General features: G+C 42.3%; 1 protein-coding gene across 1 annotated transcript; it reads left to right on the top strand.

Annotated features, from left to right (window-relative positions):
- Positions 1–317: 317 nt before the first annotated feature.
- On the top strand, positions 318–18,714 carry LOC147087149 (Fc receptor-like protein 5). The gene is made up of 10 exons (XM_085978063.1): positions 318–405; positions 1,720–2,013; positions 4,011–4,304; positions 6,215–6,481; positions 10,657–10,953; positions 12,540–12,629; positions 13,555–13,582; positions 14,563–14,606; positions 16,377–16,417; positions 17,468–18,714. The coding sequence occupies exons 1-10, from the start codon at positions 318–320 to the stop codon at positions 17,531–17,533; spliced, it is 1,509 nt and encodes a 502-aa protein (XP_085834189.1). The 3' UTR covers positions 17,534–18,714.
- The last annotated feature ends 712 nt before the right edge of the window (positions 18,715–19,426 follow it).

The following is a 19,426-nucleotide window of genomic DNA, read 5'->3' as shown; positions in this document are numbered from 1 at the left end:
ACAATCGCAGATTCTGCAATCTCTCCACGTAACTGAAGTCCCTCACCCCCGGATCATCCTGGTGAACCTTCACTTTACCCGATACAAGTCCTTGACATCGTTCTTAAAGTTTGGTGCCCAGAACACTACACTATACTCCAGCTGCCAGCAAGTCAATGCTTTACAAATGTTTAGCATGATTTTTACCGTAGAACTTCAGCTGAAACCTGAAATTACCCTGAATGAAGAATCTGGCGTGTATTTACCCGGAGAGAACATCACAATTACCTGCAATCGCGACATAAATTTCCCGGGTAGCGATTATACCTTTTATAAAGATGGGGACAAACTTCCATTTCCCACTACCAGCAGAGTGTCTTACATTGCGTCAACCAGCAGATATCAGCAAGGAGATTACCAGTGCAAGTATGGATACCTTGTCAACGAGCAATGGACCTGGTCCTCACTTAGTGCCTCGGTGTGAGTAACAGTAACAGGTGAGTGAGACGGGCAGCGTTTTTGCAATATCACAACTGGTAAGTTTTTTATTTATCTGGAGAGACTAGATGAGATGGTTTTGTACCTTAAAGCTGAAAAGAATAAGGGGCGGCTCAATAGAGATGTTCAAAATTATAAGGGTTATCGATAGAGTAAATAAAATAGAAACTGAACCAAAGGCACAGATTTAAGATCATTGGCAAAAGATCCAGAGAGGAACTAAAGAGCACTGTGTTACACGGCGAGATGTTGTGATCTGGAATGCCAAGCCTGGAAGGGTGCTGGAGACATATTCAATAGCAACATTCAAGAGGGAATACATTTTTGATGCATAGCAATGACCTGGACTTGGTTATACAGATCATAAGTCTCAAAGTTGGCAGACGAGAGGAAACTCGGAAATATAGTGAGCAATGAGGAGGACAGTAATAGACCTCCGGAGGACAATTACACAATCCCAAACCAGCGAACTCCACCAACCAGAAGACAAGAGCTTCAGGTGTATGGGAACACCATCACCACAAGGCACCCCTCCCACTCTCAGACCATCCTGACTTGGAAATATATTGTAATTCCATCATTTTTCACTGCATTAAACCGTGGAACTCCCTGCGGGAGCACTGTGTGAGCACCTTCCCCACACAGATTGCGTCGGATCAAGAAGAATACACACCCCCATCTTCTCAAGGCCAACTTGATATAGGGAACAAATGACGGTCTTACCATCAGCTGGAATGATTCAAAAATATTTTGGGACCACCGAAATAAGTCCATTATTTGAAATGCGAATCCGCAGAGTTAACGTGGAGGTTCAGTAATCTTACCACATGTTCATCTTCGCTAAATTAGCAGAAATAGCGATGCCCAATTAAGCATTTTCCTTGTTCCGCCTGTATTCCAGAGTAAATTTTCTGGCCTAATATCTGACTTTGGAAAGAGAATCGAAGCTGATTTATTTTCTTTGACTCTGCCATTTGATTTCCTACATTTCAGCTGTGACTTGAGCTCCAAAGTATTACATTGTCTGTGAAAAGATTTAGGAGTTGCTGAGTTCCTGAAAGGTGCTATATAAATGCAAGTTTTCTCTTGCGTTTAATCAGGTCCCGAACTCCACTTTTGTGGAATCTCAGTCCCCAATGAAAGGACTTCCCTCCAACGTAGCACAATCACTTTTGAGTGAACAAATGACATGAACAACCGCAGATCTATTTCTAATTGTGCTTTCCGTTCATTTTACCTCAGATCCGCTAACAAAGCCAGTGATGTCTCTTGAACAACCGAGTGGGGTGTATGTAGTAGGAGAGAGGGTCACCATTACCTGCACTGTGACCGGAGATTATCGCAATAAAGCCTTCTACTTTGACAGAGATGGCCCAATGCTGTCCTCTAGCCCAATCGTAACAAAGGGCAACATTGCAACATTCCTGATTACACAGCGTAACCAAAGAGGGCGGTACCAATGCCAATATGGAATCTCCTTCAAGGGAAGGCAATTATTTTCCCCGCTGAGTGAGGCTATTACGCTGACAATAGTAGGTGAGTAACAGGGGGCAGAGTTTATTAATATGTCTATGCAACATGCTTGGTATTTTCAAAAATCCATGTGTTATTCACAATACCAAAATGAAATGTTTAACGTTAGGAGAAAGGAATAAAAGCGAATGGCCTTTGATCTCATTGCTCAAAGTTTGACAGGATCCGTGTAACAATGGCCCTGAATACACCGCTGTGCATCTACTGTTATTAACAGCAATACTAAGATATTGCACCTGAAATTTGTCTCGGGTGGAGGAGCAAAAAAGACGAAAGTGAATCGGCTGCACGTTTTTACGCTATCCGATTCCATTGTGTGTGATATTAAACCTACTCGCTCAGCAGAAAACTGGCCGGTGGTCATTTACATTGTCCTGGCTATATCCAGCTCACAGCTTACAGCTCATGGTGGGCAATTGTGAGCAAATCCACCAAGCGGGAAAGAGCTTGTTTCGGGCCGGTTTCACGATTTACACTCCGCCCGATTTTACCATTAATTTACTTCAGTGCAACGTAAAATCGGGTCGGCTGATTGGGTCACAACCTTTCGGAAATTACTTTCATTTGACTTCAAGGAGAGTATAATAGTCTGGGGTGAAAAGCGGATTGCAGAACCGTTCACGCCCGGCGGGATATTGATTTCTTGTTATCCTCACAGCTCATCCTCACAAACCATTAATATCACTTAACCTTCTGGATCAAATATTTGTGAGAGGGGAGGTGGTCAGAGTTACCTGTAGAGCCCGATCTCCATATTCAGGGAGCATGTTCTATTTGTACAGAGGAGGGCAAAATAATCCAATCAAAATGGTCAAAGCCAATTCATGGGAATCCGCGATCATCTTTGACATCACGGAGAGCATGGGGACTGGGTCAGAAGATTACTCCTGTGTGTATAAGGGAACAATGTCAGAGCGGCAGATAACCTCAGACCGAAGTGATACCGTGGAGGTAACGGTAATGGGTAAGAATCAATTTTTTCACTGTAATACAATCGGATATCACTGCTTGTCTCTCACATAATGACAATATCGGAGAATGAAACATATGGCCTGCGGTAGCATTACATGGGCGATAGCGATTTGCCGCTCATTTTATGACCCGCCTGATTATGTTTTCCATTTAATTATGTGTACAAAATAAAATTGCGGCCGCCTGATTCAAGGATCCGCCTAAGAAAATGTTTATCACTAGAGGTTCGAACAATCAACGATTAGTGCCACAATGACAGCACAGCGCCAGGGATTTAACCCCACTGAGTGTACTGTCATCTCAAGAAGCTCTGCAAGCTTACAGGAGAATCTGCGTGCTGAGATTTTCAATAAGATCTTGATATGCACGATATTTTAATCTAATTATCTCGTGGGTTTCCATCTCTCTCCCTGCATTGCATTTCGGTAGTATTTCAATTCCACGGGACCTTCACCAGCCAGAACGACAAGGGCAGCAGACTCATGGGAGCAACATCCACTCCAAATTCACCTCCACATAAACACTGTGACTACTAGAGCTGGTCGGAGGCAGGGAATTCTGTGGCGAGTGTCTCACCTCCTGACTCCACAAAGCCTTTCCACCATCTCTTTGCACAAGTCAAGAGTGGGATTGAATACTCTCCACATCTCTGGATGAGAGCAGCTGCAACTCAGGAAGCGTGACACAATCCAAGACAAAGCAGGTCACTTGATTGGCAAATTATGCAGCACTTTAAACAGTCACTCTATCCACCACCGGCACAAAGTGGCTGCAGTGTTTACCATCTACAAGTTGCACTGCAGCAAGTCACCAAGACTTCTTCGGCAGCACCTCCCAAACCTGCAACCTCTCCCACCTAGAAGGATAAGTGCAGGAGGCGCATGGGAACACCACCACCTCCAAGTTCACCTCCAAGTCACAAATCAGCCTGACTTGGATATATATCATCATTGAGATCCCAACCTTGCGCTTTACATGAAAATCCCCAGATGCATTTCTAATTGTACTTTCCATTTATTTCACCACAGCTCCGCTAACAACACCAGTGATAACTCTTGATCAACCGAGTGGGGTGTATGTAGTAGGAGGGACGGTCACCATTTCCTGCACCTTGACTGAAGATTATCGAGATAAATTGTTCTACTTTTACAAAGATAATCAATATCTGCAATCCTATCAAAATATCAGAAAGGACAACATTGGAAAAATCCCAGTTACCAGTAAAGGCCAGGGAGGGCGGTACCAGTGCCACTATAAAACCTCTGTCAAGGGAAGACGGTTAGAATCTCATCGTAGCGAGTCTGTGACGGTCACTGTAGCAGGTGAGTGACAGGGATCAATGGATTTTGTATGATTTTATCAAGCTCTTGGAATTTTTATAAAATCATGCTTTAATCATTGGAACAACATGAATGTTTTAATATTAGGATAGAGGAAGAAACCGAATGGGTTTTGAACCTATTGATCAATTCTCGAAAGGATTCATATAATTCTGGACCTGTGTTCAATTGATGTGAATCCATTACCGACAAAGGGCATTACTGGAGATAAGGCGATGAAATTCGTCATGGGTGGTAGCTCAAAACGGGCGCTAGCGATTCGGCCGCCCGTTTTCAGCCCTGCCTGATAAAGCTTTCCATTTAATTATGTGTATAAAATCGAATCATAAACACTATGTTCAAGGATCCGCCTCCAAAAAAATGTCCCACTTCATGTTTAAACTTTAAATTTTATTGCCACAATGAAAGCACAGCGTGTGGGATTTAACTCCACTGAGTGTAGTGTCAGCTCAAGAAGCTTGCCAGATGGGCTGGCCATAACAGATTACAGGTTTCTCTGTCCGAGAACAGAATCTGCGTGCCAAGACTTTCAAAGTGATCCTATTATGTGTGATATTTTAATCGAATTACTTTGTGGGTTTCCATATCTCTCTCTTCATTGCATTTCGTCAGCATTTCACTTACACGGGACCTCCACCAGCCAGAAGGACAAGGGCAGCAGGTGCATGGGAACAACATCCACTCCAAATTAACCTTCAAATAAACACAGTGGCTACTAGAGCAGGTCTGAGGCAGGGAATTCTGCGGCGAGTGTCTCACCTCCTGACTCCACAAAGCCTTTCCACCATCTCCTTGCACAACTCCAGAGTGTGATTGAATACTCTCCACATTTCTGGGTGAGAGCAGCTGCAAATCAGGAAGCGTGACATAATCCAAGACAACGCAGCTCACTTGATTGGCAAACCATGGAGCACATTAAACATTCACTCTGTCCACCACCGGCGCAAAGTCGCTGCAGTGTTTCCCATCTACAATATGCACTGCAGCAAGTCACCAAGGCTTCTGCGGCTGCTCCTCCCAAACCAGCGTTCTATTCCTCCTAGAAGGACAAGGGCAGCAGGTACATGGGAACATCACCGCCTCAAAGTTCCCCTCCAAGTCACACACCATCCTGACTTGGACATATATTGCTGTTCCTTCATCGTTGGTACGTCCAACCCTTACAATTCATTACATTGTTGTGCACTTTGATCACACTGGCCTCACTAAGGTTCAATTAGAAGGCCACCCACACCTTCTGGAGGGGAAACTAGGGATTGACAGTAGTTGCTGGACATGCCAGCGACAACCACAATGGTATATATAAAAATAATTGTGTGCTCGCAAAAACGGCTAAATTATTTCAAAAGTGTGACACTCAAAGCCTCGCTTAGATTGGTTGCTCACTGCCTTCTGTTGGCGGGGGTATCATACTTGCAGTGGTACCAGTCGCTGCTATGGGAATAATGAAGACTTTCATTCTCTCTGATCTCATCTTCACCTTGCTAAAGTAACAGCACTGGGCATTTCAAAGCAACCATTTCCTTGTTCCGCTCGCATCCCCGAGTAAAATCTCTGGCCTGAAACCGGACCTTGGACCGAGAACTTGAGCGGATTTTGGTTCTTTGGCACCACCATTTGATTTCCCACATAACAACAGCGAATACACTTCAAGATTACTAAATTGGCTGTAAACTGCTTTGGGACGTCCCATGGTTATGCATGGCGCTAGAGAAATGCAAGTCAATCTTTTTTTATAATCAATTCCCGAACTCCCCTATTGCGGAATCTCTGTATCCGATGGGAAACTGTGCTTCAACACCGCACAATCATCAATGAGTTCCCAACCTTGCACTGCACGTGGAAATCCGCAGATCCATTTCTAACTGTACTTTATATTTATTTTACCACAGATCCGCTAACTACACCAATGATATCACTTGATCAACCGAGTGGGGTGTATGTAGTAGGAGAGGCGATCACCATTACCTGCAATGTGACCGGAGATTATCGAGGCAAATCGTTCTACTTATACAAAGATAATCAATACCTGCAATCTGATCAAATGGTCAGAAAGGACAACATTTTAACAATCCCGGTTAACAGTACTGACCAAGGAGGGCGGTACCAGTGCAAATATGAGACCTTCGTCAATGAAAGGTGGTTAGAAACTCAGCGCAGTGAGTCTGTGATGGTCACTAGCAGGTGAGTGACAGGGAGCAGAGGATTTTAGTATTTTTCCAGCACTCTTGGTATGTTTATAAAATCATGCTTCTATCACTGTAACTGAATTAATGGTTTAATATTTGGAGAGAGGAATAAAACAGAATTGGTTTTAAGAACATAAGGATATAAGACACAGGAGCAGGAAAGGCCATTTGGCCCTTCAAGCTTGCTCTGCCATTCAGTAGGATCATTCGCAATCTTCTGCAGCATCTCCACTGTCCTGCACTATCCACATATCCCTTGATTCCCTTAATATTCAAAAATCTATCTTCGTCTGTCTTGAATATACTCAACGACTGAGCCTTCACAGCCCCATGGGGTACTGAATTCCAAAGATTTGTCATCAAGCCAGTGTAAAAATTTCTCCTCATCTCATTCCTAAATGGCCGAAACCTTAACCTGAGACTGTGGACCTTGGATCTAGACTCACACTTCTCCACATTCTGTTCCATTTGCCCTGTCCCTGCCCACTCACTTTGCCTGTCTATATCACCTGGAAGCCTTCTTGCATTCTCCTCACACCTTAAGTTGCACCAGCTCTGTATCATCAGCAAACTTGAATATATTACAATTGGTCCCCTAATCAAAATCATTGATGTAGATTGTGAAAAGCTGAGGCCCAAGCAAAGATCCTTATATAACCCCACTTGTTACAGCCTGCCAACCCGAAAATGAATCTTTTATTGCAACTCTCTGTTTTCTGTCCGTTAACCAATCCTCAATACATGCAAATATATTATCCCCAATCCCATGAGCCCTAATTCTGTTTAGTAACCTCGTGTTTGGCACCTTATCGAATGCCTTCTGAAAATTCAAATACACCACCTCCACTGATTCCCCCTTATCAATTCTGCCATTTACAACTTCAAAAAACTCCACCAGATTTGTCATACATGATTTCACTTTCATAAATCCGTGTTGACTCTGTCAATGCTATTTGTATTTTCTGAGTGACCTATTACCATTTCCTCAATAACTGATTCGAACTATTTCCCTACTACTGATGTCAGGCTAACTGGCCTGTAGTTCCTCGTTTCCTCTCTCCCTCCTTTCATACATAGTGGGGCTAGGTTTTAATCTGATTCCTCAACTCTTGACAGGATTCATGTAACATGCCCTGCAATCACTCGCTGTGCACCTGCTCACCGCAAAGGGCATTACTGGAGATACTGTGACATTCCTCACGGGAATTAGCGTAAAACAGGCGAAAGCGAAACAGCCGCCCGATTCACACCCGACAGATTTCTGATTCCATTGCAGGCAATTGAAATGGAAATCCGGCGATGTGTAAAACGTGCTGATGTTGAGCTATCGCCTGCTTTAGGCTACTGTACAAGACGAATTTATACTCCATTGCGTCTGAATGTTGTGCATTCAATCCCGACGAAAAACATGAGCTCACAGTCCATGGCGACACTTGGAGGGTAACTTTAACCACATCCTCCAGGTGGAAAAGAGGCGGATAGGGATCGACCTTCCATTTTACTCTCCGCCCAATTATACCCTCCATTGACTTAAATGGAATCTAATATCGTGCTAGTTTACCATTGTCCCTGTGACTGAGTACTGAGGGAATGCTGTTTGATGGAGCTGAGAGATTGGATATTTAGCGATGTGAAGACAACACATTCTGACAGGGGGCGGCTGGCTATCTCTTAAAATCACGCAAAATCTGACCCTGATTTCCAATTTTACTCACTAAATGTCTGGAACTACCACAGTGGAATGTTTAACGTCAAATGGCTTCTTCCTGCCAAAGTTTTAACTCCACTGAATGTATGGTCACCTCAGGAGGCACCGCCAGTGTGGGTGGCCTTGTCAGATTAAAGATTCTCAGTCAGATAACCGAAACAGCGGAATGAGATTTACAAAAACTTCCTGATACGCAAAATATTTTAACTTAAGTACATTTAAGGTTTCATATCCCTCAATGGATTTCGTCTGCACCTCGAAAACCCTCGACTTCCATCATAAAAAAGGACGATGGCAGTCGTAGCATCTGAACAGCATAATCTCCTAGTTCCACCTCCAAGTCACACACCATCCTGACTTGGAAATATATTTGGCGTTCCTTCATCGTCGCTCGCTCAAAATCTTGGAAGTCCATACCGAACAGCATTGTGGGAGCATAAATGGGTTAAAGAAGAAGACTGACCATCATCTTCTCAAGGGCTACTGGGTTCGGGCACTAAATGCCAGCCTTGCCAGCGAAGCCCACATCCTACAGCCGAGCAACTCTGCACTGCCTGATGTGAAATGTAAATCCACACAGTTTATGGGAGTTGTTCACTCTTTTTATTCAGGTTATGGCTCGACTAAGTTAGCAGAAATGTGAATTTCAAAGGAAAATATCTTCTCCTGGTATCAAAGATGGTAATTTCAGCGATAAGCCCAGATTTTGGAACAAGATCCCCAACTGATTTATTTTCTTTTTGAAACCATCAGTTCCCTTTTTGTCGAATCTCAATTGCCGATACGAACATTTCAATTAAACACGTCACAATCGTTATTGAGTTACAAGCCTTTCATGGCACAAGAACATGCAGAAATCCATTTCGGTTGTTCTTTACATTCATTTACCACAGATGCAGTAACAATACGAAATATATCAACGTGGAAGAGTGTGACATGATATATTTGGTACGAAGAACGAGGGGAGACAATAAAAACTAAAAGCTACAACGCTAAAGTGTATGTGTAACCAGAGAAACCTGGAGGTATTTATGCACACATTGTTGAAGGTGGCAGGGCAGGTTGACAAAACGGTTATACAAGCATACGGGATCCTGAACTTCTTAAATAGCAGCATAAAGTACAAAAGCAAGGATGTCATAATAAACATTTATAAAACACTTGTTCGGCCTCCACTGGAGCATTGGGTCTAATTCTGGGCACCGCACTCTAGGAAGGGTTGGAAGGCCTTAGAGAAGGGCAGAGAAGATTTACGAGGACGATTCCAGGTAGGACGGACCTCAGTTACGTGGATAGAGTAGAGAAGCTGGGGTAGTTCTCCTTAGAGCAGAGAAGGTGGAGAGGAAGTTTGATTTGTACAATCAGACCTGCGTCCCCTGGTTACCTACCTTGCTGTCACTGGAAAAACGTTCTCCTTATTTAATCTATCTAAACGCTTCATGATTTTGATCACCTCTATTAAATCTCTACTCAACCTTCTCTGCTCTGACGAGTCAATCACAGCTTCTCCAGTCTCTCAATATAACTGAAAGCCCTCTTCCCTGGAACCATTCTGGTAAATCTCCTCTACACCATCTGTAAGGCATTGACATCCTTCCTAAAGTGTAGTGCCCTATTCTGGGACACAGTATTCCTACATGGCGTCTAACCAGTGATTCCTACAGCTTTAGCATATCTTCTTTGACTTTGTAGTCTAAGCCTCTGTTTGATACAGCTTTTCTTTAAATGTAACCTCAGCCTATCCCGCCACATTCAAAGACTTGTGCATGTGCACCCAGGTCCCTCTGTTCCTGCACCACGTTTGAAATTGTACAATTTCGTTTAAACATTCCCTCTTAATTCTTTCTACGAAATTTTGTCACTTCACACTTATCTGCATTAGATTTAATCTGCCATGTTTCTCACAATTTCACCAGTCTCTCTATGTAATCCTGAAATAAAAACAGAACATGCTGTAAATACTCAGCAGGCCAGGCAGCCTCTGTAGAGAGAGAAACAGTGTTAACGTTTCACATCGATGATCTTTCCTCAGAACTGGAAAACTTAGAGTTATAAAACATTTTAAGCAAATGCAGAGGCAGTGAAATGGGGAAGGGAGGAAAGATCAAATGGGAAGGTCTGTGTTAGGTTGGAAGGCAGGAAAGATTAAATTACAGTAGGTCTGATTGTACAATGCAAAAGGAGATGGTATGGGACCAGTAAAGAAACAAAAGCTGGGTCTAGAGGAAGTGTAAATGGGAATAGCAGAATCATGTCCCCTTGATGTGTGTTGATATCATCCTCACTGCTCACTATATTTTCGACTGTCTTGTCTTCTCCAAACGTTTCAGTTTTCCCCTGTGTACACAAGCCCAGCTCATTCATATTTTGGTTCTCAAGAATAAGTCTATATTGCATTTTGAATCGATGATCACTACTTGTTCCTTTCGAATTACAGGTCTACCCAAACCAAATATATCAATGGATTCCAATGTTCTTGTGAAGGGTGGAGAAGTCACCTTTAACTGTACAAGCCCATGGGAGCTTCCTGGCATCACATTTTACTTATACAGACATGGAGAAACGAATCACTTGGATGTCCAGCATGCTGCTGCAGGGTGTAATTCTCTCACCTTCACCATCAGGAATATAGGTCATTCCGATGGAGGAAGTTACACCTGCCTGTACAAAGCGGATGTGAACGGAAGGCGGCTAACATCGGCTCTGAGTGACCCTGTACATATAACTGTAGGAGGTGAGTGAGATTCACAGAGTCACTGTATTTATCGGACCCCAGCACAAGGGGTGCTTGCATCATAGTTAGTCTGCATCAGTTGTTCTGTTTAAGGATTAAAACTGGCATGTAAATGACATCAATATGTTAAAATTCTTATTGGATGTTGACTCATAGGCTGCCCACTTTACACCCCGTCATACAGGACTGAACAGGTGGGCGATGTGACATTGCCCACTTTTATGCCAGTGCTCGAATACCCTTTGACTCTTATTCCATTAAGTGTTTGCTACTTACTGCGTGACTGATGGCAGAACTAAAGCGCTAACCATTGGATGGTTTTACTTCTCCAACTCCGATTAAAAGTTTGATTCACTCGCTTTCTCCTGTAGTTCCTCGTCGATTCTATAATAGTGCAAGATTAACCCTAGGGAAGCTGAGAAAAAAAAATATTCACGTTACCGACTTTAACAACAGGTCATTTTAACCTGGTAAGCAATAAGCAAAACAAACAATCTGCTGTTTGAAATATACAACAGTTCAGTCGGCGTCTGTGGAGAGAGCAGGATGTTGTGACAAAGGTCCGCACCTAAAAAATTAGCTCAACTCATTCTCTCCTCGCATGCGCAGTTTTGACCCAATGACCAGAATGGAACTTACAGAATGAAACTGACTAATTTACGTGCAATCTGTTATATTTTTGCCGCCAGCTGGGAACAGTCACTTTGTCCCAGAACACGGTTAATATCCAATGAAAGAATCAAAGAATGAACGAGGCAACTAATCAATCGAACAATGAGAATCAGCTTCGTGCTGCGTCATGTTCTCCCAATGCATTGTGACGTCAACTGCATGCCAACCCCCCGCCGACTTTATTACTGATTCGCTGATATTGCAGCACTGATTTAATGCGGCTCATTTATTATAAAAAACAGAGGAGGAGAGAACGACTTTGAACATCTGAAGCACGTTTTCGAAACAGTGAAAATCCAAGGAACCGCTAACATTAAGTATCGCGAGTGTTGGAAATGCTATGCCATTTTATGTGAAGAGACAAGGGAATCTGAGGTCGTTCTCCTTAGAGCAGAGAATGTTAAGGGGAGATGTAATAGAATGGTTCAAAATTATGAGGGTTTACGATAGAGCAGATAAGGAGAAACTGATTCTACTGGCAGTAGGGTCGATAACCACAGGGCACAGATTAAAGATCACTGGCAAAACACAGAGGTGAGATAAAATTATTAAATAAACAAGCGAGTTGTTGTAATCTGGAATGCACTGCCTGAAAGTGAGGTGGAAGCAGATTAAATAATAACATTCCAAAGGGAATCGGATGTATACTTGAAAGTGAGAACAAAATGCAGGGCTGTGGGGAATGAGCAGAGGTGTGATACTATTTGTATAGCTCTTTCACAGGCACGATGGGCCAAATGGACTCATTATTTTCTGTGCAATTCTATGATATTATATCAACCTTTTAATTTCTTATGTATTTTTTCTGCTTTGGAATTCACTCCGGATCCACTGCCTGTTAAGCTGCAGATTATCTATTTTTTGTAGAAACTGTTGTTTAACTTGGTTACGCTGTGTCCCTTTACCTCACTTAGATAAATCCTTTGCGCTGGAGGCTGGTGTTGGCTCTGCTGTGGGCCTGATTCTCATCTTTGTTCTGTTGGGTGTGTGCTTCTGGAAGAAAGGTGGGTTAATCAACATGCATTATCCGTTCATTACAGACACGCAGACCATGCTTACTGCCGCCTCTCCATGAACACAGTACTGACAACCTCCTCCAACCATCTCCCACTTCACCCATAAGCTCGGACTGTAAATATTTGGAAATCGTAGAATGACAGGCGAAATAGCGAGGGTCGAAGCAGAAAGGGTCCTGGGTAGAAATGCGTCTTTGGTGGAAGCACATAACGGGAGTATTTTAAATAGCCGCCTGTTATTTGCTCCATCCGATATTTAGTATCATTGTTTTCAATAGAATATAGATTTTAACGTAGAATGGGCAGCTCAACGCTACTGCTAATTTTGAGCAACTGCATTACTGGGGTACAAATGTGTCTTACTTGATCGTGCAAGATGGATGATATCGCATTTGCCACCTATGGTATTCCCCATGTATGGAACTGAATGTCCTGTGGGGTGTAGAACATGCAGAGTGAGCGATACCGCCCATTTTCCTTTACCAGTCAAGTGGAATTCCAACCCACAGTGTCACATTGTAACGAATGAATCGAAAAACTCGGTATTCTTAGTCTGGAAGGAGACGGCTGAGAGGTGATGTTGTGGAGGTGGTTAGGGTAGTACATGAGTATGGAGGAGGAAAATCTGCAACACAGCATGGAATGAAATTATAGTTTAGCGGAGCAGGAGATGGGCGCTGTGTACAATGGAAATCCTGCCTGAATTCGACCGTTTCCCACCGGTGGGTTAATTTAAAAGTACCCCCTTTGGGTTCCTTCATAAAACATTGGGTGGTTGTGTCGGGACAGTTATGGTGCTGGGGCACAGGTTTCTGTGTCCAAAAGACCTTTTCAGCTCATTGACTCTACTCTTATTCCTATTTTGTAAACCATTATTTGGCTCAGATTTCTAACACTTACATTTTCTTCTCAGGGAAGTGGAGAAGCAGCAGAGAAATGAGGTGAGATCATTGACTGTTGAATTGTCAATTACAACCACACCTGGCCAAGATAAAACTCAGATGCAGATGTTCAGGAATAATTGTACCCTGTATACTTCACTTCCTTTTCATATTAGAAAGAAACTCCCCCACTCACACTCACGCACACACTCCAACACGCAATTAGACGTATATACATACATACACTCACAAATTCATATACATATACACAGACTGGTATACATAATCACATATATTCACACACAAGGACACATATATTTTCTCATACGTTCAGTGAAAGACACAGATATACGCTCATAATAAAGCATACACTCAAACTCAAACACACACGTATTAAAACACACATACACACACTCAAACACACAATCATAATAAAACACACACACACTCAAACACACACACAATCACACAAACTCAACCATATTCAAACACTAATCCAGGCAGTTTTCACTTACTTCAGTAATTTTGTTTGCATCTGCACTACATCCCTTTAAATGTGTTTTTGTTCGTTATCTCATTAAACTATAGCCTTTCTCATCTGGGAATCCCATATTAACAACAGCTCAATGAGAGATGAAATCCCTCTTTGTGCTCACTGAATCGATATCGCGAATCGGTTTGTGATGATTTCATCAAATTCTTATTTTTAGCCCAATGGAAATTCTGCTCGCCAAAAAGATTGTCCAACGGGAGGAAATATTCACAAACTATGTAATGGTGCCGCTCCACATGGTGAGAGCAGGAGATAGGTCCTCATTAATCACCCTAGACGTCAAACTAATCATTAGTTCCAGGGTAACAAGGAATAACCTGGCCTGGGAACAGTTGGATAAACACATGTTCCAGGACGTGGGCAGAGAGATACTTCTACATATAACATGGGATCCATGTCTGAAATCCAATCAATACCTGTATCAAGAATTTAATGATCTGTGCCATCGAAAATAAAATGATTAATTGACGATATATGTTGTTTTAAGGAACACAGCGCCTCCTGGTGACCAAAGCAGTGAGACCCTAACATGTAAGTTCAGTTTTGTATTCGTACATCCAAAATTCTCCTTTGCATTTAGCTTTTCTTGCAGTTAACGAAAAGGAATGAACACAATATTATTGTTACATTTCTAGTAACCGTTTGTAGACATTTTATTGTATTAGCAAACCAACTGTGAATCACATATACTGTCAATCATTCTGAATCATTTAGTGAATCTGACCAAGAATCAAAATAAACTCTGAATATATATTTTCATCATTCAATGAAAGTGATTTTTCAGACAGGGAGTGATGAGGGAGTGTAGTCAACAGATGCAGAGAGGATAGTCGGAAAGAGGTCGCTGGACCCGGCACATAGATGTAAAACAAACCCCTTTTTTATTCTGACCCACTGTGCTAATTTGTTTCTAATAGGAAATCTGATCATGCATTGTTTTAAATATTTATATATTTACAGTACAGTAGTGTAATAGATGGCAATTGCTGAAGCAAGTGGAGTCGGTAATAGCATCACAGGTTTTGCAAACATGCTGAGAAGCTGCACCACGCCACCACTGGTGGATAGATGTAATTACAGTATGCCAAATTTCTGTCGCAGATTTTGATTCCACAAGTGAATCAAGCAGAGGAATTTATCATGAGCAATGTGAAGCAACTAATTACAATCGGAAGTGCGATTTATAAAGAGCACAAAAGATTTGTATGGTATTGCTCATCGAATTCGCAGTGCAATAGGCATGTGGAGTCCGGGCTAAGTAGAGTCTTCAAGTGCAGCATTGCAGGGTCATCTTCTTAGGGTGTCAGTCGGAACCGAGGATGACTTGCTTCCACACTAAAAATTAGTTCTCAGGTGACTACACGCTCTGTCAAAGGTGGGGCAGACGGTGGTTGAAGGGGTGGGTTGGTGGGCTGCATGGGTTGACGTGCGCTCCTTCCACTTTTTGCTCTTGTAGGGTAGTGGATTACTGGACCGGCGTACACAGATGTAATTAAATTCCAATGTTGGCCGTCTTTCCCTTTTGTACAATACTTCACGTTTTATTGTTATTTAATGTTAAATAGCAAAACCCTTTCAAAGATGTGAAGCTAACACATTGGGTTAGGAGGAGCATCGAACTTCTTCTCCAGTAACGTTTAATGCGTTGTAGTGCCACCCGTGGTTAGATGGTGTAACAACAGTGTGAGACATTTACATATGAAGTTTCCAGAATAAAGGATCACATAGGTTATTATAATGAGAAAATTTTGAACAAAAAGGATGACAACATTTTAACAACAGCAGGTAAGATTTTGTAGAGAGGTAGCAACATGCCTGTATGATGTAAATATTTCGGAATCAAGTGTTTCCTTATTCAAATAGCTAAAGTTATTATCATGGATAAAAATGCATTAATATTCAACAATCGAGAGTTTAGCACTCATTGAGATCACAGGACAATTCTAGATTAGGCAAGCTATCGCTGCATCAGCGATACTCCGAGAAACATCAAGTCATACGGTGAAAATCTACTGCCCATGTCGAGAGAAACCTCAGCCAACCCATCCACTTCCTGGAGAAACCGAGGAATTGAGAAGGGAAGCTCAGCATAGGAGGTGCATTCACTTCCTAGTGGATAGTCAAATACCCATTGGTAGTTGTCAATGGCCAGCTAGTTCCCACTATTGAGTGTGGAGATGGTGTCCCATCCATATGATGATAAACAAAACCTCCATAGGAATAAAACTCTTTAATAAAAGAGGGAAATGCTCTAAGTATTTAAACATCAATCCATTTGTTATTGTGTTTTGTTTTGTTTAGATGCTGTTCTTAACCTGCAAACATTGCCGAGAGTAAACGCTGTAAGTTAAAAATGCACTGGGATTTTATTTTTCCATTGATGTGGACTTTTATCTCGCTCATTCCATCTCCTGGAACGATGTGTCCAAATATTTGTTGCCTTCAGAGTTCTTCTTCTTTTGAAATATCACAATTGCCTTGTCCAGTAATTAATATACATGAGGACAAAAATGTTTTTGATCACACTTCAATATATCTTTAAACGGCGACAGAATGATGTCCAATGCAGAATAATGAAAGGATCTCTATTTTTCTAAGCGGATTGAACAAATGTATTTGCAATAGAACAATAATATTTGAGGGGTGAGGTGTAGATTTGGGCCCGCTATAGGAACTGAAGGGAAATTACAGAGTTCAATTACCACGAATGCAGCTGCAAACACACTCCTGTACAAGCGAATCTAGGCAGTGTACAGCATTTACAGTTTAACAATTGGTTAATGTCTGGAATATGCAGAGCATTTTGACATAAACAAGACCATTTTCTATTTCACCCACTGAACCAACATGCGGTTTCCACGTCTTACACACAACATCCTAGTATCCCACCTGGAAAGTTAAGTTGTCCCTTCATTTTCCGATGCTGTCAGAGATAGGCGCTGGAACTTTTGGCTTAGAGTGGGCCTAAAACAGTGATCTGGATTCAGCCGCCCATTTTACACCTTACTGATGTCCCTTTCCATCGATGTCAAAGTGATCGGTGGCCGAACCCTTATCGTCCCTTCAGCACCTCTGATCAAGTAGAAAATTCCTCCCGCTCTCTGTTTCCATCATGTCCTGTTGCCCTGCTGCTGCTCGAGTGTCCCTTCTTGTTTTAAACAAACAGCATTACCTGAGGTGAAAACTTCATCTGCAAATGTAACCGTTAGCAGACAGTTAATACCCTTTAGAGCAGTGCAATATTCCCCGTTTAATACTGCTCACTCCAACAACGCTGCTTTTGACATTTTTCGGCTTCTGCCTTGGAGCATCAGCTGATAGAATTTCGCTGAACTGTTACCAGAGTGTAGTTGTTCGATTGCATTTCTGACCATTTGCACCATTCCTTTCAGAGTCAGCGAGACACCGTCCAAAACCTCGGTGAGGACTCCGTCCTCTATGCAGCAGTGAAACTCTAGAAGACCAGGCACATCCATCTCAACAGTACCGGACAATGCCATGGTCATCAGCATTTCACCCATTAAAATATTATTCAGCGAGACTTTGTGTTTGCAAGAAGCCATCTATGGAAATGTAATCTGTGAGAAATGTCTGACCCCAGTCCAGGTATTTAGTTTAGTTTGTGCGTAATTTAAACAAACATTTAAAACATGGTAACCAGGAGCCGGCCATTCAGCCCCTCGAGCCTTCTCTATGGAATGAGATCATGGTTGGTCTGAACCTCAACTCGGTTTACCCGGATTGTGCCTAATCATTTGATACGCTGACCTAACAAAACTTTTCAATCCCTCTCTCGAAATCTCCTATTGTCCCCCAGCACAGAGCCTTTCTGCGGGTAAACTTCTAAATTTCTGCAAAACTTCGCGTGAAGATGTGCTTCCTGAATTTGCTTCTGAGCGGCCTACCTCTAATTTTATAATTACCTTGTTATAGATTTCATTACCAGAAGAAATAGATTACCTATAGCCAACCTATCAGATAGTGTAAACATTTTAAGAACCTTGATTAATTTACACAATAATCTCCTGTACTCAAGGGGAAACAATCCAAGTCAATGCAACCTATCCTCAGAATGTAACTCTCTAAGCCCCGGTAACATTCTGGTGAATCTGCGCTGCACCCCTTCCAAGGCCAAAAGATCCTTCCTGAAGAGCGATGCCCAGAAATGACCGCAGTATTCCAGACCGGGTCTGACCAAGGATTTGTACAACTCAAGTTTAAATTCCATCCTTTTTGCCATGTTCCTTGAGATAATTGTGACTGAATCGCTGTTTCTGTGTAGCCGGGCACAAAATGCAAACTTGGCCCCCAGTCCATGAATTTGAATAATCGATTAACCACCGGATTGGGGGCTATCAATTTCGCCAATACTCTCGGCACCACCTTGCAGCAGGTGGGTAGAAGCGGTGTTTTAGTAAAGTAAAACTTCTTACTAAGCTTGCACATTACAGAACGGACCTCACTTTGGGGAAATTAGAATAGATCAGGAAACTTCATGAACATCTTTGCCCTCTCCGCTACTGCTGGAGTTTCCTCCAGGAAGTCAATTCTGCTCTAAATAATTTGGTGTAAAATATGTTTTTGCTTTTACTGCCTGGGTGCTAAGTTTCACCATAGCAGAGCGCCGAATGTTAAATCTGGCGCAGAGCACCTTGAGGAATGGGATTGACTTTCCTTTCACTGATAAAAACGGGGTTTATTATGTTAAAACTGTGCGATTCCCCTCTGCCCTGCCAGAGTTTCCTCTCTGCGCTCTGCCCGGGTGATGCTTTGTTGCAGGAAATAATTATAACTGTTAATGGCATGGAAGATGATTTAATAGCTTTATAATAGCATATGCATTTGAGCGTACAGCAATGTCATGTGTTCAATATCTGAATAAAGGCATTACAATTTCGCAGAAGTCTAATTACACAGTAGTGGTGTTTGTTTATTTACTACAAGGTCCCATGAGGTTTGAAAGTCCAATAAAAACAATTTGCATTTATATCCTTTCCTTAAACGGTCCAAGGTGTTTCACAGGAAGGTAATCAGAAAAAAATTGAGATCGAGGTATCTGAGAAGATATATATTCCTTGGCTCACCTAGAGTGCAAAAATCAATCTGTCTCAGCCTTGAATATGCTCAACGAATCAGCATCCACAGCCCTCTGGGGTAGAGAAGTCCAATGATTCATAACCCTCTGAATGAAGTTATTCCTCCTGATCTCAGGAATGAATCTATTGAACCTTCGTTGCACCACTCCTAAGGCATGTATATCCTTGCTCCGATAAGGAGATAAAAATGGCTGAGACGTTAAACCGAGTCCACGCTTACTTTCTCAAGTAGACATAAAGTATCCAATGGCACTA

Source organism: Somniosus microcephalus, unplaced genomic scaffold, assembly GCF_052327205.1.
Source record: "Somniosus microcephalus isolate GS21.2 unplaced genomic scaffold, FLI_Smic_1.0 unresolved_chr6, whole genome shotgun sequence".
NCBI classification, from domain to species: Eukaryota; Metazoa; Chordata; class Chondrichthyes; order Squaliformes; family Somniosidae; genus Somniosus; species Somniosus microcephalus.
This window is presented reverse-complemented; position numbering and strand designations above follow the sequence as displayed.

Coding starts and splice junctions, on each gene's coding strand:
- LOC147087149 (XM_085978063.1), top strand. CDS start 318: ATGGGGACAAACTTCCATTTCCCACTACCAGCAGAGTGTCTTACATTG. Junction 2,014..4,010: donor TATTACGCTGACAATAGTAG/GTGAGTAACAGG, acceptor ATTTCACCACAG/CTCCGCTAACAACACCAGTG. Junction 10,954..12,539: donor TGTACATATAACTGTAGGAG/GTGAGTGAGATT, acceptor TACCTCACTTAG/ATAAATCCTTTGCGCTGGAG.